Source organism: Labrus bergylta, chromosome 2, assembly GCF_963930695.1.
Source record: "Labrus bergylta chromosome 2, fLabBer1.1, whole genome shotgun sequence".
NCBI classification, from domain to species: domain Eukaryota; kingdom Metazoa; phylum Chordata; class Actinopteri; order Labriformes; family Labridae; genus Labrus; species Labrus bergylta.
In genome coordinates, this window is record NC_089196.1 from 6,684,253 (window position 1) to 6,710,093 (window position 25,841).

The 25,841-nt window shown below is 38.7% G+C and overlaps 1 protein-coding gene across 1 annotated transcript; it reads right to left on the bottom strand.

Annotated features, from left to right (window-relative positions):
- Window positions 1–18,183: 18,183 nt before the first annotated feature.
- On the bottom strand, window positions 18,184–25,757 carry sdf2l1 (stromal cell-derived factor 2-like 1). Its single transcript, XM_020641140.2, has 4 exons — window positions 25,731–25,757; window positions 24,415–24,688; window positions 21,025–21,221; window positions 18,184–19,287 (listed from the first exon to the last, which is right to left on the bottom strand). Exons 1-4 carry the CDS (start codon window positions 25,740–25,742, stop codon window positions 19,009–19,011), a joined length of 762 nt encoding a protein of 253 aa, XP_020496796.1. The 5' UTR covers window positions 25,743–25,757; the 3' UTR covers window positions 18,184–19,008.
- Window positions 25,758–25,841: the final 84 nt, after the last annotated feature.

Here is a 25,841-nt window from a genome sequence, read left to right on the forward strand (position 1 = left end):
ACGGAAGGAGCGTTGTGCCCGCTGAAGTGAGCAACTTGACTCCCGTTGTGCTTCTTCTTCTTCTTCTTCTTCTTCTTCTTCTTCTTCTTCTTCTGCGCTGGAGCTGCACGGACCGGCCCTGCCTCTGCCAGGTACCGTCCACCAGCAGAAACCGCTGCGTGGAGCTCGCGGGTGGGTGTTGGTGGGTCTGATTGGCCGCAGAGATTTTCTCTCTCGAGCTCTAGTATCTTTAAAAAAAAAAAGAAAAAAGAACTGTCTAGCAGCTATTGTGTGTGTTTTTTTTCCCTGTGTGTATGTGTGTGAGAAAAAAAGAAGAAGTGGGGAGACACAGCGTGCGCGCGTACACGTGAGGGCACGCGTGATAAAGGGAGTGATTGACAGGTGTGATCCCATGCTAGTGATTAAACTGAGGTATCAAAACTTAGACTGCTATCATACTAGCTAATCCGCAGGTTCAAACGGGGGTCCATGGACAGACAGGGGTCCGCCGGGGGCTGCAAGAGGGTCCCAGCACAACCAGCAATGTGCCATTTAATAAAAGAGGGAAATATAGAATCTGTGAGATCATGTTTCACACAAAGGAGGAAGATTATTATTCCGCAATTTACCTTAAATCTGTCACAGCGAGTACCTGCACCATGGAGCTGCATGTGCTTTTATTTGGCATTCCAGTAAAACAGTAAAACTACAAGCGTAAAATCCCTGAATCTTTTAACAGCCTCCATCCAAAATGTAGCAAACGTTACGGACAAATAAGAGCATATTTTCGCCACAAAGCTGCATGTCGATCTGTGTGAAAGAGTTGCTGCTTGTAGCAGTGTGTGCGCTCGGCATGGCTGCAGTGTTTTTTTTAAATATTTAACACTGTGTTTTATAACGGGAACATATGGAGAGAGAGAGAAAAACTCCGGAGAGAGAGAGAGAGAGAAAAAAAAAGGCGTTTACAGACAAATGTGTGACCTTGTTATTCTGTCAGGAGAGAGAAGCTCGTTTCCTCAGAGATAACTGATAAAAGCTGCCTTTAAATTTAATGTATAGAAATGAAAGTTTTCCTGTTGCAGTGTGCTGGTCTCGTGCTGCTGTGTGAAGAAGCTACATGGTGCTGCATGTGTGTTTTATCAGGCAGGAATATGAGCACTTTGAGCTGATTGTAAACTTCTGTGAACATTTGGGGGAAAAAACAAAGCCCCCTCCCCACTTATAGCCCCTACCCCCTCTCTGTTTCCTAAAAGAGGAAAGGTTTCAAATTGCTGCTTTGGCTAAAGGGACAGGAATAGTAGGTATTAGATGAAGGTTTCTGGGATTGTATGGCGGAATGTGCTCTTTGCCCTATATATGTTTCCTCCGCCCTCTCTCTCTTTCTGCTGTGTGTGTGTGTGTGTGTGTGCAGACAGGCCGCAGCCTATAGGAGCAGCTCTCCAAATATGTTTCCACACACATCCTGCAAGCCTCATGCTTTCTATTTTCACACGTTTATGGTCTCGTAGTTGAACATTTCCTCTCTGATTTTCATGGATTTTCTGCTCTACAATTTACGCTTTGTGTTGTAAACAGAAGACGCCTCCTCGCTTGTTTCACGGCTGCTGCTTTGCTTAGACGGCTCTCAAACATGTTAATAACAGTAACACACAGACACACACACACATACATGCATATATATATGGGGCCCCGTGGTTAGTGTCTACATAGTTTAGTAACGTCACAGCTGAAGGCTTTCATGCTGCAGAATAAAAGTGAGGAGCAGCTGTGTTGTCCGGAGCCCTTTTTCTGTTGTACTACTGTGAAATCAGATGAGCAGTGCAATATTAAAAGGGCATTGGCTGACAACAACCCCCCCCCCCCCCCCCCCAACACACACACACACACCACGCCCCCCTTTCCATCCCCCATTTCCTCTACTTCCCAATCTTCTTTGAACGTTACAAACACACAGGGTGTTCAGTGTAACGCTGCTTCGGACGTGTCACTCTGTCTCGTGTGTGTGTGTGTGTGTGTGTGTGTGTGTGTGTCTGTGTGTAATTGCATGTGTGTGTGTTTGTGTGTTATGGCCGCCACTCCGTGTGCAGAGGTCAGCTGCTTTGACGATGTTGCACTACTGTACCATCCTCTGAAGCAGTGCAATAGTATTGTCATAGCATCCGGCCTTCGCCCTGCAGCAGCACAGAGGAGGATGTTATAAGGAGAAAAAAATAAGAGGAGGAGACCCCCCCCCCCCCACACACACACACACACACACACACACACACACACCTCTTCCAGATGCACACATTTCTAGAAACCAAACAGGCCACAGGTTTACAGTTTATTTTTTAACCACAGCTGATCTTTGCAGTTGAGGTGTAATTTTAAATGTAAATAAATCTCCTTTAATTATCAGTTCATGTCCAAAAAAAATGTAGAAAACAGTATTGATCAAACAGGGTACTGGTACCCCTAGGGGTATTTATGAGAAGTGCAGGGGGAACTTCAGAATATTGTTCAGTAAATTAATAAACTACAAAAATCTATTTTAATAAAGCACATTTTACAAGCTGGTTTCCAGTGTATTATAACGCCGTAATAAATGCATTAAGATCTTTGTTTACATTGAGAATGACAGAATATAAATCACAGAGAGAAAAAGACAATTTATTCGATTAAATGTAGCATAAATACACACGAAGGCGCAGAGAAAGAAATAGAACCTTTAAAAGGAGGCGTCAGAGGTGCAGAAACCAGCTGCGAACATTTCCAGTGTTTGTGCTTTTTTTAAGCAAAAGCATCCAGCTGTTAAAAAAAAAGTCTGACTCTTGTCTGGGCTGAAAAAGGTGATTACTTATTTAAAAAAGTTAAAAACACTGTATTTACATAAAATGTTTGATTTTGTAAATCTTACATATTAAGAGAGAATCAGAGAGCTCAAAACAGTTTAAAAATACAACATCCTTTATTTCCTTTATTTAGTTTCTTTAAACTTTTTTTAGGGTGGAGAAATTCTGTGTGTAAATGTTTTAAAATGAATTCAGGGCTTATATTGAGAAGCTGTTTTATAATGTGTTACATCTTATTTTATTTTATAGCAACCTGATCTTTGATTTGAATTGAGATTAATCTACAAATGATCTCCACCATTGTCTGTTCACTGAAATGTATTTTAAATAATCTGTTTTAAGTTCTCGTCTCATAACCCAGAGCCAAGAGTAAAATTTAAGATTTCCTCTTCAGTCAAACCAGAACCAGAACCAGAATCCCTGAGGGGGTACACAGTCGTTACAGTCGCTCTTTATAAATAATATACCATAAAGAAATAAGAAATAGAAAAGGGGAAAACATGTGAAATATAAAGAGCACACAAAGTAATATCTACAAAAGTTCAGAGTACTGAACAGTGCAGACATTTCACAAAATGTTTAACTACAGGATTAATGTAAAAAACAAAGTAATCCAGTTTGGTATAAAACAATCAAAACAGTCCAAAGACTTTGCAGCAAATCGTCACATTTAAGGAGCAGAAACAAAAATGTGAGTTTTTTTTTATTTTGAAGGACTGAAAAGCTGCATATAGTTAAAGAAACATTCTCATAGGTAGATGCATAACACAGTTAAAAGTGACCTTTAGTTCAAAACAAATCAAAGAGAGTTGGTTTGATCTTCAGCTGAAGTTCAGATTTTAAAAATACATTTGAATACCTCTGTCAAAATAAAAACAACCATAGATCTATTAAAAACGGTTTAATGGAGTGATATCAAAAGTACTTCCTGAAGGGCCGCTGGAGGTCCTCATGCCACAGTTTGAGCACCGGTCGCCCAGAGGCCCTCCTGATAGGAAGAGTCTGCGGCTTTCTATTGAAGCATGCTTCAACCAGAGAGAGAGAGAGAGAGAGAGGGAAAGAGAGGGAGAGATCCTGGCCGGCCTCCTGCACCACGCCTCTCGCTCCCGAGAAAAAAAAGAACATTTTGTTCACAGAAGTTCAGAGAGACGAGAGCTCAGTTTGATTTCAGACCACGTGTCACATTCAGGAACAACTCCTCAGCTCAGATCTACAAACTTTCCCCTCCGTTTGATTCCCAGTGTGAAGATCTGCAGGAGCACTCTAAACTCTGCTGCTGCACAAACATTTCAACTCGTCTCATTTCATTGTTTAAGAACTGTAGAGAGGTTTAATCAGGGTCCGAGTTTAGAGGAGGAACCTGTGAGATATTTATTTTCTTTCTTTTTCTGCTGTGGTGTCTTTATTTTTCATTTCAGGGAATTCATGAAAAGATGTTTCTGTAAAAAAAAAAAAAAAAACCTGACTAATATATTTACTTATTTATCCTGTTTTCATTACTGTCTGAAATTATTTAAAGCTGAAATATATTCTATTTTTTAAAATACTCAAATCGCACAAACGAGATCTTTTGATTATTAAATATTAATTGTGAAACTGAAGAGAATAGAAAATACATGATTGTCTACTTTTACATGCAAAGGCAGATGTTTGTCTTTGACATTTAAAACACAAGGTAACAAATGTACACAAGGTGTGACATTGAACACCTGTAAAAAACACAATAATAGATCATGATAACAGAATAAAAAATATTTTCACATCTACATTCCTTCAGGCTGCTTTCAACCCATCTCCCACTATTGGATAAAAGTAATTCATTGATTTATTGCCCATGTTTTTATATGTGCATAGCTGGATGAAATATGCCAAACAAAGCTGCATTGTATTATTTTACACAATAAAATGCCTATTCTGTCCAATCATAAATAATGTGCAAACATGTGTTTTAATGTGCACAAAATAAGAAGTAAAAACCAGAAAAACATCACCTTTGGAGTTGAGTCTGTGTGCATGTGATTTATTTAGGATATAAAGAGCAAACTGGCCTGTAAAGGAATCTGTAGGTTAAAGCTGCAGTCATGTTGTTGTGGCCGTGCTGTGGGTGTGTGTGGGTGTGTGGTTGTGTGGGTGTGTGTGTGTGTGTCCACCCCCCCTCTTCGTCGGCTTTTGAAAGCGTAACGTGCTGGCTTGAAGAAGTCACGGTGTGGGTGGGAAAAATGGGGTAGGTTTCCTATTTGGGGCAGGTCGAGGAGGAGAGGGGGTGGGGGGGCTCCTTGAGGAATGTGGAGGGCAGGGCTGCTCTGGTGGTGGTGGTGAGGAGGGGGTTAATGTCCTCTGTTACTGCCTTAGCTCTGTGTGTGTGTGTGTTAGTGCACACACACCTTGTTGTAGCTTTAGCGTCATTTCTCGCCTCTTGTTTTTTTTAATATGCTGCTGTCTTCTCGGCTAAGAGTCTTTGATGTAGAAAACATTCGAGTGGAGGGAAATCCCAAACCATTCATGAAATGATGCTGTTTTTAAACTTCAATTTGTGACGTATCACAAAAAAAAGGTAATTTCCCTACTTCTTATAGAGCGTTGTATACAGCTGTACTGGTTGCATGTAATAAATCAAAGCCTCCGTTTTTTATCAAATCAGGAGAAAAACAAAGTTTGTAGTGTGTGTGTGTGTGTGAGCAGCGTGTAGGATCTTGCCTTTGTCGTTGTGCTGGCAGGCAAATACCAGAGCAGAGTGGGTCTGTGTGAAGAGGATCTGACAGGGACCGTCCACACACACACACACACACACACACACACACACACACACACACACACACACACACACACACACACACACACACACACACACACACACACACCCCTGCACACAGCTTGTATTAGCTGTACATAAATCACAATAATGATGAAAAAAGCAAACAGAGTGTGGCCTTCAAAGACAATCCGGTATTATATTATCACTCAGGAATATATCAGAGCTGCAGTTAAACAAAAACTTCATATGGACATTATTTTCACCGTACATTTCGGTTGTAGTTTAATCAGAAAAGGCTCAAAAACAGTTAAACACACTGATCACAAATTTAAAAAGCATGAAGTAATGTATTCAGATTGCTTCCTCTGTCCCAAAGATCTTTATTAAAGTCCTAAAAGTCAGGACAAGTTTATGAATAAAGCCTGGTTCATACAGAAAGTGTTAATAATTATACAATTAATAACATTTAGAGCATTAAAATGAATGTGACGGTAAGCAAAAATACAACATTCAAAGTGCATTAAAATATCCTCGATTAGGGCAACAACAAAAAAAGGACAAAGATGAGCTGAAATAATCATCCCGTTTAAGATGCCGGAACCAGCAAATGTTTGAGAATTTTGCATTAAAATTTATTAATTTGATTAAACAGTCGTTGCATCAACACAGTTTATCCATTAAAAGTTAGACTGATTTCATATTTTCACACAGATGGAAAAAAAAAAAATCAAAAACTAAAATATACAAATTCAGTACTAAGGTGATGAAGCTGTGTTATCATGGACAGATGCAAACAGTTCTGAAATTATATAACTGAATATTCACAGGGAAATTATTCCAATCTGATGGAGCTTTAAACATGAGGGCTTTCTTTTGCTGTTGATTTTGAGACTGCTGGAAGTGATAAAAAAAAAAAAAAGAGCTGGGAAGAGTTTCTCAATTGATGATAAGAGGAGCAATGAACTGTTTCACATAAGGAGGGAAATCGAAATACATTTGAATATGAACTCGTGTACAAATACTTAAAATAAAATAGATGTCACCACAGCGGGCTCCGACAACTGATGTGTGATGGATACTTTCTGAGAACATAATCAGTGGACTAAATAATAGTTTGATTGATCATATATGATGAAGAAGACAACCTTCAGACTGAACCTGTGACGTCTCTGAAAGACAGACGATCGGATAATTTGAAATACAAACAGTCAGAGCTAACAGTCGAGCTGTCGGGGAAGATTGTTGAGTTATTATAAAGCAACAACTCTGCAACTTTTCTCAATGTGTAGCCCATAATTAGGAGGAAATGAAAGATGATGCCATGTGAATCAATGAACCCTGGTGTTTGTCTTTGTATCACACTGCTGCTGTGTTTGAGTGAAAGTCATGAGGTTACATTTTAGAGGAAGTGGAGTGTGTGTTTGTTTTAGTGTAGTCACAAAACTTTGATATGATTTTAGAAAAAATACAATGATATTGATACCCGTTTTACACCATGGCATAAAAACAGAGTCCCAGGAACCCACTATTATGTCAATTCTTGTTTTGATGTAAGAAACAATTGCAGGAAAACTCCTGCACACTGTCTTAAGTTACACAAAAACATTTGCAACATTTTGGTAACGTATTTGTGCAATTAAGACAGTGCTCTCTCTCTCTTCCTCTCTCTCTCTCTCTTTTTCTCGTGGCATGTTTGGTTAAAAAAAGGCTGAAGATCTGAAGTTTTATCTTCTGAGATTGTATCATTTTAAAACACTTTGTATCAAAAAGTATTTCACTGGTTGTGACTTGGACTTGCAGCTGAAGCCGTAAAGAATATTTAAAGTGATAGAGTGAGCTGTTTGTGTGGTGACAGAACAGATCAAAGACATGCTGAGGCCCCTGAACAAACTTTAAAGAGGGGAAAAAAGAAGAATTGGAGTGACATTTATCAGTCTTTATCTTTAACGAGGGTCAGAGTGCCTGCCCAGGTTTTGCAGCAAACTGTGCAGATGCATTATGGGAAATGGCCGAACAATTAAACAGACCATGAGAACTGTCTAAATGTTCAGTTCAAAGTTTAAACATTAAATGTGTCTGGTGTAAATATAAAAAAAAAAAGAACAGATCATGTGCACACAGCTGTCGACATCTTCTTTTATAGTTTAGTGAGTAAAAAAGTAACAAACTTAAAGATCAGAATTAAAACTGAAACATGTCTTCTGATCATTTAGTTGTTTTCAGACCACAGGAACTTCTTCATAGATCGGTGTGAATGCAGACAGAGAAAGATGTCCTCATGGTGTGTAGTTCTCAGAGAACTCCCTAGTTGATAGTTCCTCTTCAAAAAGTCCCCAGAACACAACTCTTTTTTTTTTTTTCATGAGGAACATAAGAGAGAAAGTTTATGACCTGAAATGAAAGCTGCAAACAGCAAATTCAGATCAGCTTGTTTGATTCTCTTTAAACTATAAACTAAATTCCTCATTGATCGACTTATGCAGATTATTGTTGCATACAAACTCAGAGTGACTCGTTGTGCCTCTCTTAGTGTGTGTGTGTGTGTGTGTGTGTGTGTGTGTGTGTGTGTGTGTGTGTGTGTGTGTGTGTGTGTGTGTGTGTGTGTGTGTGTGTGTGTGTGTGTGTGTGTGTGTGTGTGTGTGTGTGTGTGTGTGTGTGTGTGTGTGTGTGTGTGTGTGTGTGTGTGTGTGTGTGTGTGTGTGTGTGTGTGGTCTCCAAAGACTCAATATGTGATGAACTAAAACCTACAGTGAACTAATCAACATGAACTAGCAACGTGCTTTTTCTGGATTCATCCAGAATTTTCTTACCTGGACAGACTTACATTATCCATGAGGGTGTTCGCATGGTGCACATCTCCAACTCCTCCTGCTGATTTGAACTGGACAGCGGTGAACCGTTTTGGCTGTAGGTACTGCAAACGTACTCCAAAGATACGGAACGAGCGTCCGTTAGCTCACAGCTAACGACACAGATTGAAGGGGAAAAGTAGCAGGGCGTTTTGATGGATGTGAAGTTTCAGAAAGTACAGCATTTTCTTTTTAGCTTTTAAACAAAGCATGGGAGGCAAATGTACCAAAATACAGGTTTAGAAACACAAGGTTTTGGCTTATAGTTTTCCAAAGAACGGCAGCTTGACTTGAACAAAATACAAAAGAAACATTGAGGCACTAACCCTAACGTTGCTAATGTATTTTTGAAATTAAGATAGTGAAGATCAGAGAAACTGAATTTTCTTATTAAAGCTTTGGTACTTCTGTAAACAATCAAACATGAAAACAACAGATTTTGTTATTTCTTTAAACACGTATTATCAAAAAGTTTTCATCTTTTATGTACATCTACTCCCAAAGCTTTAATATCACCAATAACAATTGAAAATGAAGACAATATTTAACATACTCATAATAAGATGATCATGTGTAGGGAGGATGAACGTTTTTAAAATGTGAAGAGCAATGAGAGCAAACTGTGGCAGCAAATATTCTGCTGCTGATGTTTTTTTGAGGTTAGAGAAATCATTTGAATTTGAAGGGAAATAAAGTGATATAAATCAAAAGGGTGTATGATTGTATAAAATGGAAACAGTTCTGATCTCTTTAGAAAGACATTCAACTTTTAATTAATTATCAAAATCAATCCAAATACTGCACATGACTTAATTTTTGTAATAATATAATAACTTGTTTTTATGAAGTGAGAATGAAATTAAACTTTTACCTTTAACTAATTCCATCTTCAATCACTGCAGACCACAGTATCAGCTGTCATGTCCAAATCAAATACTCCCTGTCATAAGTAAACACTGACACATAAAGAGTCTTAAATATCCGTCACCTCTTCAGTCCCATCGTTAAATAAAGAAACGTTCGAGGTTTGGTTTATTCTTTTCCTCTCAAAGCGCTCGGCTCTGAAAAGCTGCAGTTTCACATTTGATCAACTATTGTTTCTAAAAGGAGGACACTTGAGGGGAAGACAAGATGTAATTATTTTAAAGTCAAACAAAATGTCTTTGTGATTTAGTCTTAATATTTAGTGACATACTAAAATGTTGTCACTCAGCCCTCTTCCGTTGTTTATCTACATTTATGAACTGAAGGATCAGCATACAGGCCGTCAGCTTTACATACTGAATGTCAACATGAACCCTCAGTGGTCATTAGTTTTTAAAAGCTGAGTGAACACAGAGGTGTCTTCCTTTTAAAATAAAAACTTTGTTTAAAAAAAAAGCTCTGAACAGTTAATCAAGCTTTCAAAGTTTGTGTCCGTCTGAATAAAAACAGAAAAAGTAGTTTGTAAGGATTTTAAAATGTCTTTTTCTAAATGTCTTAAGTTGTCTTTGGTAAGTGGCTTTAGTGTGGTTTAATGTGTTTCTATGGCAACAGCAGCCTCACTGAACCAACATGAGGTCGAGTTTGTTCACATGAACATCAAGACATCTTCTGTACCGTCTATTAATGTGTTTATAAGCTAAAGAACAGTTTGATTTAAATGTACTTGAGTAGAAGTAAAATGAAGTAAAATACTCCAGACAAATACTGAGGTATCTAAAGGATTACGCTCTTTCTATTATTGTGTCATCCACTGATTAAAGTTGAACTCTATTGTCCATATTCCTTACATTGGAGTGATTCAGGACCAGTTTTAACCTGTGCAGGTGGTTTATATATATTTATTGAATGTTTTAATTTATTGTTGCTTTTTGTTGCTTTACTGTTTGTCTGTGTTCTTGGGTCTTCGGTTAATTGATATAAAGGTTAACAGACTAAATGGGATAGGACTAAATAAGCTTTGAACCTCCTTTCTTCTCTCTCTTGGCGCCCTGACAGAAAGTGTACTCTTATTATTTGTCTGTTTATTTATTTTCTTTGTTGTTTTTTAAATGTTAGAAAATAAATGAAGTGAACTGAGGGCAGGTGTTTAAGAGAAAGATGCTCTGTCTGCATGTGATGGTGGGGTTTGTAGTTTTTCTTTGTGTACCTCCTGTGCTCACCTGTGTCCTCAGCCTGAGAGCAGGTGTGTCCTCACAGACGAGCCCCTATCAATATTGCCTCTGCTTTCACCACAGTTCAAACAGTAGTGCAATATTGCTTATAGGGTCTCATCTCTGAGGCATGATCATCGTTCTTTTTTTTATTGAATCACGTTTTATGATCTGCAGATCTCTGTCACAAACTTTGTGCAACGTTTCTGTGCTGAGAGTGAAATGATGCTGGATTTTTCTTTTGTGCATGTGTCTGTTGTTCAAATCAAGTTATAGAAAAGTTTGTCTGATTCGATTTCTCCTCTCAAACGCTGTCATGTCTGACTCATCAATCCTGCAGCTTTATCTTAGTGGAGTCTTTTCAAAGGTTTTGTTGTGTTTGTGAATCGTAAAGCCCATTGTAACATAAATCGGATTACTTTGTACTTCGTTTATTTCTTTTTTTAAGTCAAACTTTTCTCTACCTGTAGAAACAAAAGTGAACTAAAACTGAACTCCGTTCTGACAGCGTGGAGGCAGAAAAAAAAATCCTCTTAAGGTATAGAATTAATAAAAGTAGAAAATGTGAAAAAGGAAAAATCAATCTCGATAGCAGCTTGACTCATGTTGTTGGTGAATATTTTTACTATTGAATCATTTATTATTTTAGGAAGCTAAAAAAAATCAGACAAAGGAACGCAGCCTATCAGTCTTTGTTTTAGTCTTCAAAACCCTCTCCCTGTTTGTGTAAGAGGTGAATAAAATGGATACAAAATTAGTTGATTGTCCTTAAAAAAAAAAGTGTCCATTTTCAACAGGAGCTCAAATACTTTATTTGTTAATTTAAATTAACTCTTCTGTCAAACATTTTAAAGCCTGACTGATGTTAGGATTCCTGTTTTAATCTGGAAGTCTTTCTGGTTCTGTAGTTACTCCATTCATGGCTACAAGCTGCTGTTTATTCAGGACGTTTGTTGTGTCACCTTGTAGTGTTTGGTTTAATGTACATCAGCCCAGTCTGGGTTTTTGCAGCCTGCAGGTTAAAGACGCTCTCTGCCCGACACTCTTTCTCTGTTGCACTACTGTGGGAGCTGCAGCAAAGCAGTGCAATAATGAAAGGGCATCGGTCACCTGGGCAAAGCCTCCTCCTCCTCATCATCATCATCACAGCCTCCAACTGTGTCAGAGCAAGGCACCACCACCCAGTCGGTTTGTAGTGCCTCTCATCCTGCTCCACCCTGTCATGAAGATCTTTCTTTTTAAATAAAAGGTTTAACAAATAAGTGGTCTTTGTGTTTTATTGTCTGCTGCATGTCATTATGATGAAGATAAAGATGATGGGAGGTTCAGCCTCATGTAGGTCAAACTGAATTTATCATTATGTGCAGTTTAATAACATGGATTTTTTTTGCTGCAGTAAAAATCCTTAAACGTACAAAGTGTAACTGTTCTGATGCCTGCAGATAAATCAAGTTATATACACTGAAAAATCTTTATATGCAGCAGCTTTATGAGAGCTGGAATAGCTCATAGAGGTTGAAAATAAAGTGAAGACACAGGAGAAAATAAATGACAAGAGTTGAATAAAATGAATGTAACTCTGCAGGATAAAAGCATCAATGAATACATGAATAACAAAGTCAACAGGAATCACTAAGGACACATTTCTGATTCAAATACAGAATTAAAGAAACGTAAACGAACTCTGTAGAAAATCAAATCAAGGAGGAGTGAGAGATATTTAAAGATACAGAATAAAAACATTCCACTTGCATAAAATCCAGTCTTGTAGTTTTAATGAAGAATTCAAATGAAGGCCTCACTTCAGCGGATCAGCAGAGGATTAGAAGAGTACAAGAATTTGTGTTGTACCAGTTTTCATTCATTAAGAGCCTTAAAACAAGTAAAAGGCTTTCAAATCTAACGTTAGACATGTGGAGCAGATGACTCAAACATGGTTGATAAGATATGTTTTCTTGTTATTAGATCAGATATTTGTGGTGAACGAGGCGAGTAAAAGAAAGTGAGAGAGAGGGAAAAAATAGTCACATTTAAAGTGACAATCCTGAAATATATGAATGAAAGAGAAATCAAGCTCTCCCTCCCCTCTCAGGGTATTTTAACATGTAGATAACTTTGGCTTTTGATTTTTCAGACTTTTTTAAACTGGAGGGGAATGAAGTTCAGTTTTTGTTTTTGAGAATTCATCCGTCTTTGAAAAATCTTAAGTTCTGTGTTTAATCCACTGAAATGTTGACACAGATTCTCTGAATATTAACTGTATTTTACCACAGCAGAAAACATGAAATCATCAAAGCCGGAGAACTTAAATAAAAACTATCTTTAGCTAAATGTTGAGAAGTCTCTACAAGCTGTGTGAACTGAGCTTTGATGCAAAGAGAAATAACACCAACTTTACTTAACACTTAAATCCATTTAAAAAGATACTGTTTCAAAAAGCTCTGATAGGAAGCATTATCAATGTTTCTTTTGAAACACCACACATCCAGTTTGTTGTTAAAAAAAAGAAGAACTGGATTTGAGAAGCATCGAATAACAGATCCCAAAATAAAAGAGTTTCTAATTAAACCGTTCTGGAAAAATGTCCAAGAAGGGAAACAAAAAATTAAACATCCATCATTGTTTGATAAAATACCAACATAACTTTGTTTTATAGCCTCACCGAATAAAAACAGTATCATGTCTCGTTTTTATAGAAATAATTCTTGATTTGAAATCTAAAATCCTTTAAATGAGAGGATTTTTGAGTCAATGTTCTGCTGCTCGTGTGGACATTAAACGTTTCAGAACCAGGTTAGTTTAAGTTCATTTTGGTGTGTAACAGTAGGCGTAGAAATAGTATAAAAAATAGAACAATTTATCATATATCTATTAATAAAGTGCAATGAAAGAGCTGCTGGCCTGCAAAATGTTGAGAAAAACATGAAGAAGTCTTTATTGCATTTAAAGATCAGCTCAATAGAAAAGTGATTTTTTTTTTCTTCAATTAAAAAGGTGAAAATGTATCATAAAAGAAAAATAAAACTTTGTCCCTAAAGGTAGAATCCTCTCGCTGTTTAATAAGCTGTCTGTGCAAAAGCATTCAAACAAGCGCGATGATTCATTGGTAAATGAAAGAGGGTTTAGCTTGGTCCTCTGCATAAATGTTTCTGAATCATAGACAGAGCACTGAAACCAGTGTGTGGATTGAGTTGGTTTTGTTTCCATTGTGCAGCATTTTGTTTATGTCTGACTGTTTCACCTTCAGCCATTAAACTTCAAATAAAGACTAAAGAGTTTCAGAGTCTCTGCAGGTCTCTCTGTAGGACTCTGTGGGTCTGTGAGGGTCTTTGATACATGTTCAGTCTGCAGAGAAACATTGAAGCTGCAGGAAAACAATTATTCTGCAGAGAAACAATTTAGCTGCAGATAAACATTAAATCTGCAGACAATTGTTTAATGTGCATAGAAACATTTAAGCTTCATATAAAAAAAACATCTATTCTGCAGAGAAAAACATTGAATGTGAACAGAAACACATTCAGAGCAGAAACAGGGGGGGGTGCGCCTTCTCTAAAAGAAGGTGTTCACATTCACATCTCCACCACTCTGCCTGGCTGCTGGGAACCTCCCTCTGCACCCCACCCTCTAACCCACCCCCCCTCCCCCTTCCCCACTCCTCCCCCTGAAGCCCTGTAAAAGGTCAGCAGCAGCGGAGCACCTTTCACCTAAAGGAGGGAAATGTTGCTTCTGAAACAGACACTCCTGCGATCATTCAGAAAAACATCACAGAGATTTATCCTGCATCTAAAAAAACATCTCATTTACCTTGACTGGCTCTCTTTAATGATGCACTTTATTAATTAGGCTTGTACAGAAATTATACTAAGAGTTTAGCAATTTTGGTAATTGGAATTATTTTTTTAATGTGTTTATCGAATAAAAAGCAGAAAAATACTTGAATTAGTTTCCAGTCTGTGCACAGAGCTGAATTTGATTTTCCAGTTTGGAATCACCAGACTGTAAATATGAAGACAATTTGAGCTTTATTATTTCAATTATATGCAAAACAATAACCAAATGAATTCATTTTTTTAATAACGCGAAGTTCTGCCTTCTGTTTGAGCCTTTATAAAGCGTTTCATCCCTTCACAGATGTTTGAGACACATTTATTTATCTCCCCCTATTAAAGTGTAGCTTTCATTATGTCACAACGTTAACTCAGTTTTTACATAAGTGACTGTTGGAGGTGGGTAAGACAAATATGACAAACATAAATCTAGCAATAAAACATTTAAGAGCTCATTGTTTAATCAAAATAAACACTGCTCCACCGAGGTTTCGTTTGATTCATCACTCAGATTCAAACATGATCCTGACATTAGTGTACACTTGATGTCTTGATGTAAACCCGTCGTTGGTAAAGAGTTAATGTGCTTCAGCTGTTTGTCGCTCTGTGTCTGAGCTGACGCAGAATGAAACAGCAGCTGATTAGGATACAAGATGAACCCGATGATCTCTGCAGCTTTTCTCCCATCTCACCGCTCCTTTAAGAGGAATATTTATAACCTCTGTATCTGATCCTCAACATGACTCTGTGTCAATTCATTGACGCACCTGAGAGGGTCCACCGCTGGATGGACGAGAGGAGGATGGAGGAGGAGGAGGAGGAGGAGGAGGAGGAGAGCACACCGCTGCTGCTGCTGAAGCTGCTGAGGAGGAGGAGGAGGAGGAGGAGGAGGAGGAGGAAGAGGAGGAGAGCGGAGAGGACGATGATGATGATGAAGGTGATAAACGGCTTCTCGCCTTCGCTCTTTGTCTGTGATGGTCTTCTGGCTCCACCTGCTGGACGAATGACTGAACAGCAGCCGACTTAATGATCTGATTATATTCAGAATATTTGACGCTGCTGTACATCTGTGTGAGGGTATGTTTCCGGATAAGCTGACACTGTTTCTTTTGAAATTATCATTTGCTAATTAATATATTATTTTCAGTCATAATACTTTAGAACAGTGGTTCTTAACTCGTCTAGCCTCAGGACGCATTCACAAGAAATCATGACTTAAATTTAGTTTTTTCAACCAATGACATTTAATTAGGCCTGATGAAAATTATTACAGCTTTGAATTTATATGGTACAAAGTATGCAACTGAACAAAGAGAAGGAATAAAATGAAACAAACATGTTTAAAAAGCACTTCATTGACTTTTAGTTACAATTTGTTTTCCAGGTACACATTTAAGACCCACTGGAAACAGCTCCGTGACCCACTTTTGGGTCCCGACCCACCAGTTGAGAACACCTGCTATAGAATATAGGGGAGACTAAAGGGACAGTTGCAACAAGTCTTAGCCTATTCCTCCAAACAGAAACATGCACAGGGTTGTCTCACACTGCACATGCTCAGTTTGCTCCTAACAGGAGGACCGAAGACAAATTACAACATTTAAAAAAAAATTTGATGAAAGAAATTAAAGTTATCTTTCATTCAATCATAACAGACGAGTCATCAAAAAAGCACTTTCACCGCCTTAAAGCAGGTGGGTCCTCTTTACACCATTTCCTGGTAAATGCTTTCTTAGTTGCTGCAAGCAAGACTCTTAACAAATGAGTCTCGTATCGGTCCCCAGTCTCCCCTATTCCATCACATAACTTAAGCTAAGTTAACTTTATATATTTTATATAAAGATGCAACTTAAACAACTAACTAGCTCAGATGATAAAAAAAACAATAAAATAAGTTATCATAACAAAGCAGACAACACACAAATATATATTACAATGTTGCCAGGAGACCATGGTCCCATAAAAGCACTGGGTAAATGCATAGAGCATATCAATGAGTGGATGTGCAAAAAGTTTCTCCAGCTAAACAAAGACAAAACTGAGGTTGTTGTTTTTGGAGCAAAGGAGGAGCGACTAAGAGTCAGCAATCAGCTTCAGTCAGTAAGACTTAAAACCACAGACCAGGCAAGAAGTCTGGGCGTTGTGATGGACTCAGACCTCAATTTTAAAAGCCACATTAAGACAATTACAAAGTCAGCCTACTATCACCTGGAGAACATATCAAGAATTAGAGGACTTATGTCCCAGCAGGACCTGGAAAAACTTGTCCATGCTTTTATCTTCAGTCGTCTTGATTACTGTAACAGTGTCTTTACAGGTCTGCCTAAAATATCAGTCAGACAACTGCAGCTGATCCAGAACGCTGCTGCTAGACTCCTCACCAAAACCAAGAAAATGGATCACATCAGTCCAGTTCTGAGGTCTTTACACTGCCTCCCAGTCTGTCAGAGAATAGACTTTAAAATCCTGCTGCTGGTTTGTAAAGCGCTGAATGGTTACGGGCCAAAATACATTAGTGACCTCCTGATTAATTACAAATGATCCAGAAAAAGTGACTTTAGACTCCTCTTGCATATTAAGTTCGTGACCAGCCAATTAGAGACAGAGTAAGGAGGGTCATCCCTTCACGATCCTCGGAAAAACATGCAGCATACTGAATATTGTGAATCCATCTTTGGTGTGAATCAGAGGATATTTAGAAGTGAGAGTAGACCCTATTGAGACTGAATAATAAATTGGTACACTCTGTATACCCTGTAGGGCAGTGATCAAAAATCAATAAGGTAATATATTGTAGTGTGCTCCTTGCAAATACATGAACTGATGCAGATGTTACAGAATCTATACGGCTTGACCTATCAGTGCATTTCACATTAACACTATAGCCTCTGGAATTATAAAAATGTAATGTATTTCTAGGATCTCTGAGGACCTGAAGTGAAGTGTTTTAAGTTGAAGAATCCTTAATATGCCTCTGCTGTTATTCTCAACAATAAAGAACAGCTGTTGTAGTGAATTCTGTGTAGGACGGTCACTCTCCAAAATCAATGTAGATCATGATATGCATCGTATCAAGTCCTCTGTCTCGTGATATCGTGGGGTTGATATAAAAGGCCAGCCCTAATACCCTGCACTACACTGCTGGTTGTAACACCTCAAAAACTCAAGCAGCAGAGTAATGTGTTTCTTGAGCATAAGTCGCCCCCTGCTGGACACGAGAAAATGTGCAGCAGACAACAGAGGTAACCCAGGGATTTTGGCCCCTATGAAAAGCTTCAAATGCGTTGTTTTTTGGTAAACAAATATTCTAATGTTTTATTTGGGGGCGCTGTCAGTTATGGGCCCTTAGAACTGTCCTTACTTAACCCCCCTGTACGGCGCCCCTGCTCTGATGTTATCATGAAACACACTTAACTGGTCTCATACACTGGTTAATTACACTCTACAGATTGTGCAGATCACAGAGGTTTACGTCTTATCAATTCTCACAGCCGCTTTATGATCATTTTATTCGTCTTTCAAGAGTGTCTGTTAATTCAATGACACAGTTTACACTCAATGATGTACTGATTGTATGATCACCTGACACACCATCCAACAAAGTCGAGCTGCTTAAATTTTGGCACCAAACATCAATGTGACAGACGGGTGCAGAGCATGTCAAGACTCATTTAATCTGTTGTTTGAAATCAGGGTTCTGTTGTTTAAAAAATCTAAATAAACATGTTTCCTGTATTAGTCACAGACTAACAAATACACCATATTTAAGTAGTTCTCATTTAATGCAAATAAATCACCGACCGGTAAATAAGAAGATTTTATTTGGAAGCTGTGAAGTATACAGAAAAAAACATTCTTCAAGCACAAACCTCTAAATAAAAGAACCAGAGAAGAATCATATTTTTGCGTTGGTCGCTCTTACTTTCTGGAGAAAGTTAGGAGAGATTATTTTGGAAAACTTAAGCTTTTTTTTTTTAACCTTTTGCCTTTATCTTAGATAGGACAGGGGACAGAGAAGGAAATCAGGAGAGTGTCTGGGAGTGACATGCCAGAAAGGACACACAGGTAGGACTTGAACCCGGGCCGCCCGCTTGGAGCACTATACCTCCGTCATTGGGGTGCGATCACTTGGCCATCTGCGCCCCACACATTAGACTTTTTAAATAAAACTTGTTGAGAAAAAGAAATCCCATTTTATCTTTTTATTAGATTACTATTACAAAGAAGGGGTTAAGTCTTGATGGTCACGTTTGTGTCAACTTTAAAAAAAAAAAAAAACATTGATGGTTGAACGTCCTGTGTATGACTCATCCAACCAATCCTACCTTTCCACTTTTTTTCACCCTACTAAGTAACCTGATTTTCACAGCACACAAAGAATTAAAACTAGAAGAGGAACCTACAGAGTCGTGTTTTGAAGCGTGGGGATTGTGATGAAGCAGCCATATTTGAAGTTTTGGGAGTGAGAGTGGTCTGACAGATCGTCTCAGGTAAAGTGTCCCTGATCACCCTGAGATCCTCGCATGTACAGCGATCAGTCGTCAGTCTAATATTTTAAATTGTTTGGTCCCGGTGAGCTGTAAAATCACCACGAGAGTAGATGAAGTCACGTGTCTCCAAGTGAAGACATCAGAGCTCGTCGTGGCGCAGCGGCTCCTGGCTGGGCTGGATGAACACGCCCTCCATGGAGCGCCACCAGTTGTTTTGGTTGGCCGATTTCATGCCGTGCACCTCACGCTGGCCTCGGATCGGGTGTCCGTACTGCTCGCCCGTCACACTCAGGTAGACGTCGGTGCCCACGTGTTTGAAGCGCACGGCCTCGTCCCGCTCCCAGTGATCGTTGTCACACTGCACCGCCCACACGTCCAGGTCATCGCCCTCTCCGCTCTCTCCGAAGGCGCTGACCTCCTGCAGACCACAAGGAGCGAGGAAGGAGAAGAGAAAAATTATTTGTACAGAGGTAAACAAATAGAAAGAACAGTCCAAACACACATGTAGATGTAGGAAATCTCACATCACTCCCATACTGAAACCTCTGCACTGGCTCCCTTTGGCTTATAGCACCCTCACTTTCAGGCCCAGAATATTTGTCAGACTCATTTTTAGACTTGTGGTTATTGTGCTGTTGACGCCATAGCAAATTCCCTGCCCTTTACGTTACATTCTTCTGACTCTGTTGAGTCTTTTAAAAAGCAGCTAAAAATGTTGTGTGTTTAGACAGGCCTATGAGTAACCAGGTACACCCCACTCTACCTATTGATCTAGGTTTTACTGTGCCAATATTTCTTCCTGGTCATAGCAGGATTTGATCATGTCAGTCCATACTCTTTTGTTCCTGTTTTTATTAACGTTATGTTGTATTTTGTCTGTAGTACTGTATGAATAAACTTTACTTACTTACTAAGCAGGTAAGCTCATTGGACAAAAAGCCTTCTACAAGTGCTGATAAAAGGATACTACATCACCAGGACTTCTCACAATATGCATCAATCCACTTCAGCCAGGTGGTTTGAAAACGGTTAGTTAACATGACAGCAGACAGTGACCTTCTTTATTGATCGGACACCTCTTAATCCCAAAACAGACTATTTATTTCTCTGGTTACATTAAACATTTTAACAAACAGAAACATGTACATGGAGTAGCTGTGTCCTGTTGCAGCATCAGTTTCAATTCTGTCTTAAGTTGTGTTGTAAAGTCCACACCAAACCCTACATGTGAACTAGTTAAGTTTGTAACTTAAGTTGCGTCGTCTTTTGGTTACCATGGAGATGTGAGGTTCATCTTAACTAGTAGAGCATTACGTCCGAACTAACCAAAATATTGTTGCATGAAGTTTTTACTTGACGTGACCAATCAGAGAGCAGCATCTTCTTAATGCAGTGTTTGTCACAGTGTTTCTTCTTGTGTCTGATTGTCTCTGAACATTAACTAACGCATACAGCCTTAACCTACAGCTAGTCAAATAACAACAGTGACATCTAGTGGTGAAGTCATCAACTACAACATAAGGTGATCTGACGGTCCTCTGTTAACAGATAGATGAATCATCTCTGCTCAGAAAAATGTAAAGCGGGAGTAAAATTAAAGTCATCCTACATTTCTGAGAGATGTAATCAATAACAGTGAACGCACGGCTGACACTGTCCCCAAAGTTATCCTACCGTTCAAAACCATCACCATGACAACCGTATACTTTACACCTCCGAGGAGGTGGGTGTAACTTCTGCCTTTGTTGGAACTATCTAGTGTGTAAACGCTGTCCTATAGTACATTCAAACGAGGCTACTTTTAAACTTGTGCATAGCTGCTGCAACCCAGTGCTGGTCCGTGGTAACCATGGAAACTAGCAGAGCAGAGTGCAGAGAATGTTTGGGTTGCTCGTCAACATACCAGTTACAGTTCAGTCGTGGATCTTGTTGAGCAAAAAACTAAGCTGGTGTTGATTTGGACTTTTTACTACTATTTGCTGCCTGAATGGGTTTTATAAAAAGGAACATCACACTCAAGTTATCTTCAGCATCCTCGTGCCTACAACTGAATCCCAGCGTGCTAACATTTAATACAACATCTCGCCCTCAGGTGTGATGTTGCTTTAACACAACACTTTTAAAGTTGTGTCCCGTGATGTTGTTAAAGTCTCACCTGGTTATTGGACAGCGGCGAGTTGAAGCGGTGTGAGTGCAGGTTTCGGCCCGTCTTCATGTGCGTGATCCGGATGGCCTCGCCACACTTTATGGCAACTCCTCGCTTACACGGACGGTTTGGTTTCCCCCGAATCTGCCAGTAGCTGTTTGAGTCGTCTGCATTTTCCACACCAGTGACAGACTGCTGCCCGCTACCTACACACACAAATGCAGACACACACAAACGCAGACACACACAGACTTTAGATTGTTTTTTGCAGATTTTCCACTCGCTCGCTCTCTCTCTCTCTCTCACTCGGTGAAAGATTAAATATGATAAACTCTGGTGGGGTGCTGATCCGAATGTCGTTGGTGTCAAGAACTACAGAATATTTCAGATAAACAGTCCCACCCTTGTTGGTATTACAAACTAGCTGCCTGTACTGTTACACTTTGAAATGAAGAAACACCATCTTGAAATGTCAGAGCAGAGGCTCAAACATGGTCAAAATTACCCTGAGTTTGTGGAAAATGTATCAGTACATTTTATTTGACTTAAAAACAAGATATAATACAGGGTCATCAGATTTGATCATGATAATTAAGGACTAGTGATGGGAAATATGAAGATTGAATCTATTTAAATCAATTCACAGGTATATCTGTAACATATGTAATATCAAAAACAAGAAAATCAAGGTTTTACAACATGCAAAAAGATACTTTACAGTCGCATCGATGATCGAGTTATAACAGCACACGGGTACATTATAGAATACATGACTCATTTACTGAATTGCATAAAGTTCAGGATAGATTTAAACTTTGTAAAATTGTATTATAACTAAGATCAAATGGGATGAGATCACATTAAAAACGGATAACTCTGAGCCAACAGAAACATTACACCTCAGTGTTTCTCCTACCATTATATTAGGGGGGCGCCCCCCCCCCCCCCGAAGGTCAAGTAAAAAATAAAAACTTTTTTTTTTTTAGATTTATTTTTGGGCTTTTTGTGCCTTTATTGTAGAGATAGGATAGTGGATAGAGTCAGAAATCAGGGAAAGAAGTAATTTAAGGATAGCTTTCCGATAGAAAAGGACATCTGTCATTAAAAGTAACACATGAACACCAAGATTCCATCAAGTGTTTGTGTCGGCATGTCGGCTTGTCCCCACCCCCCCAACACTGTAAACCTAGGGAAAACACTGTGCCTGTTTTACCTTCAATTAGTCACTTATTCTTTTGTTGTTACACTGAATTGTGACTGAGGGACAAAGCCTTTTTCATTCTCGCCCTGACAGTGAATACATGTTCTTGCACTCTGTAATGTAAGATGAGCAGGTATGATCTCTCAGGAGAGCTGCAGCAGAATAGTTTCTGGCAGAAAGCCCTGCAGGTAAACCTCTCCGGTTACAGCTCTCAGCTCGGATATGACAACACAAACCTGACAACAAGACCGAACTGGAGAGAGTGAAGTAGAGAAGATTTTTCTAGCTATTTAAGGACAAAGACACAGAAACGGCAAAAGTGTACTAATAATATGAAACTAACAGTCAGCCAACATGTGAAATAATATAACATTTAATCAAATCATTCACCACAGGTTTGTGCTCCGGGGATCACTGTCCAATCTTTCAACTTCAGCAGTATCTTTTACCAACAACTTTTGAATGGCTAAATATAAATTACTCACTTCCTTAAAATTGCTTCACACACTTCCTGTATCACTCTCAGACTCTATTAGAAAATAAGAACACTTTTTTTTCTCTGTGTGTGTGTGTGTGTGTGTGTGTGTGTGTGTGTGTGTGTGTGTGTGTGTGTGTGAATTCTGCAGCTGTTCAGAGAGATGCAATCAGACCAGCACGCCTCTAACAAGAAGTGTCAAGTTTCTACAACAACTAGAGTCAGCCAGCAATGCACTACAGGCCACGATGATCTTTTCAAAATAAAGCCTTTTAAGTCATGTAGAGATGTATGATTACTGTGGGGACGTCTAGTTTTAGTAAATGGTTACAGGAGAAGATGGAAGGTAGAGAAAACTGGGGCAATAAGTCACACATCAAGGACTAGGACTCTGACTACACACCAAACTGGGGGAGAGGAAATTAGAAGGAAATCTGATCAATATAACATCATACTCATTGTCATGTAATGATATAACATTTTATATAGTGCTTGAAATGCGAACAGAATGCTCAGAAATTTGAAATAGGAAAACATCATAATATTACGATTGTAAATGACAGCCAGACAGACTAGTTTGTTTTCTCAGCCAATTACTGAATAGGGCAAAAATCACTGATTACTGAAAAGACAGCTTTCACACAGTGAACTATTGGAATGAAAGTCGAGCTTTTCTACGAGGGATTTGAACCAATCTGACACTGCAAAGGTATTTCACAAATCTTTTTTTTGTTAAATTACTCATTGGGTGCAGAGGGCCCAGCAGTTAGGTTGCACCCCATGTACAGAGTCTCTAGTCCTTGAAGCGGGCGTCTTGGATTCAAGTCCGGCCTGTGGCTACTTTCCTGCCTGTCATTTCCCACCCTAACTCCCTGGTTTCCTACTCTATCCACTGTCCACAAAGCTCCCCCCCAAAAATTAACTTTTTAAAATTGCTCCTAATTTTGTGGTTTTACAATTATTTGAAAATCGGTTTTAGAGGCTTATAAAGAAAACAACAGTGTTCATTCAAAAATCACTGCAATATTTCAGGTATATTGTGATTGATTGATTTTGACAGTTTGCATTTAGTCGTTGTTGTCGTGTGTGGATTATGATTTGCTCATGAAATGTGTCCTTTTTAAGAGGCTTTATTTTGAAATTTTGACCGGACATAGAGGGGGTTCACATTTTGGATGTTTTGACACCGGTACAAAAAAAAAAAAAAAAATCACACAAAATAAATGCATTTAATTTAATGCCAGAGCAGATCATGTTGGGCCGGTTAATGTTACAATTTATAGATACGAACACATAGATGTAAAACGATATTTGATTATCTTGGTTCAAATATGAACTGATTGTGAAGCTAACATCCTGACTTTGCTGCTAACATGAGGACCACTGTGTGCCGAACTACCTTCACGGAGCTCACAATTATAAAGGTTTCTGCTTGACGACTCAAAGCAAGACCACCTAAGATATTTATTTTCAATTATACTACAAAAGAAGGTGCTCTTCTTAATTTCGGCTAACAATAATAATGTTTTTGTCCTTTAAAATGTCCACTTTAGGTGTTTGATTACCTGTTCACCTGTCGTCTCATTGCGCTTCTCGTTCCATAAAACCAACACATGCAGGAACTAGAGACTCACACAACCTTCTTCTTTTAGGTAGTTATTGCTTATTAGTTAAATATGTCTATATGTGAGTGAGGCACCACTGTGGGTCTTCTTGAACTCACCTGAGCCGTATTTGACATCGTGGGAGTGCAGGCGGACGTTGTGTCTGGTGTTGAGCAGCTTGACCAGCGAGCCGCAGGTCACATAGCTGAGCTCCGAGTCTCTGCCCTCACACTGACACCACAGCAGCACAAACAGCACGGACTTCACTAGAACCTGGACACCGTGAATTATCTCCATCTTTGTGTGTCTCCGTCCTCGGATACTGACTGACTCGATGATACAGTCACTTTCAAACACGACTGTCGCTCTCGGCCAATCACAGCCTGACAAGTCCTAAAACACGGAAATAAATGTCAACATGTGATTGGTCGAAGTACAGTAGTAGGAAAAGCAGGAAGCGATGGTCAATATTCATGATTTATTCTAATCTGCCTAATCACAAGAATATAATAATAATACAGCAGCATTGAAAACAAACATAAATTAAACAACTATAAATGAGTCTATAAAGCAGCATAGACCACAGAGACATAAAAGTGGCTGCAACCAGTCTTTTCAAAAGAGAGATTAAGAGAGATTAAGTCTTTTTACCAGCTGCTGTATGAGAGAGATTCGTCACTGTAGTCTGTGCGGTGTCAATAAACATGTGGAACAAATGAAAGCTCATTTTGGCCAATGTGATGAAAAAGATGCAATCATTAATATTTCGAACTTTTTTTTAGGGTAACATGTAATTAAAAGTAATCACATAACATTTAAAAAAAATGACAATCCTGCCAAAATCTTGTTAAAATAAAGATTTGGTATATTTGTATGAGAAAATTTTACAAAATAAAGATATATACCGCCAATTATAATATGTAAGGTTCACAGGGGAAAAATACTTGTTTTCCTTTATTCAATATTTTAAGAGAATATCTTATTTTACAAAAATGTTTCATCTTTATGAGATGAGAAATTCTGATGCAAATATCTTTGAATGACCAGTGTCAATATAATACTCTAAGTTTCTAACAGGAATTGGAAATGAGATTTAGGCTAATTATTTAGAGATTTTTATTTCACTGTTTGAAATAGCCTAAAGATTGTTTTCAGTATTGTGAGATGTTTGCGTTTCATTAGAAATAAACTAAGTTAGTTGTACTCTTAGTGAAATGGGCAGAAATGGGCATACATTTAAGCAATATAATAATGAGGTGTGTGAAGAATGATAAAAGCTGCATAACAGGCCATAGGGTGGCGCTACCAGGTAAAATGTCTCAATGAGGGAAACGCTCTAACTAACCCATTGACCCACATTCAGAAAGATATTCTCATTAAAACATAAATAACTTATAGCCTATGTCAAGTGCTGAACATTTAATAAGCTGATTACCTGCGATAACATGCAGAATTCGGATCATTAAACCATCAGAAAACAAACAGAGAGAAGTGTAAAGAGGAACTGGAGCCCCGAGGTCGGATAGAGTCCTTGAACGCACCGTGA

Coding starts and splice junctions, on each gene's coding strand:
- sdf2l1 (XM_020641140.2), bottom strand. Junction 21,222..24,414: donor CGATGTCAAATACGGCTCAG/GTGAGTTCAAGA, acceptor TTGTGTGTGTAG/GTAGCGGGCAGCAGTCTGTC. Junction 19,288..21,024: donor CGCCGCTGTCCAATAACCAG/GTGAGACTTTAA, acceptor TGTGGTCTGCAG/GAGGTCAGCGCCTTCGGAGA.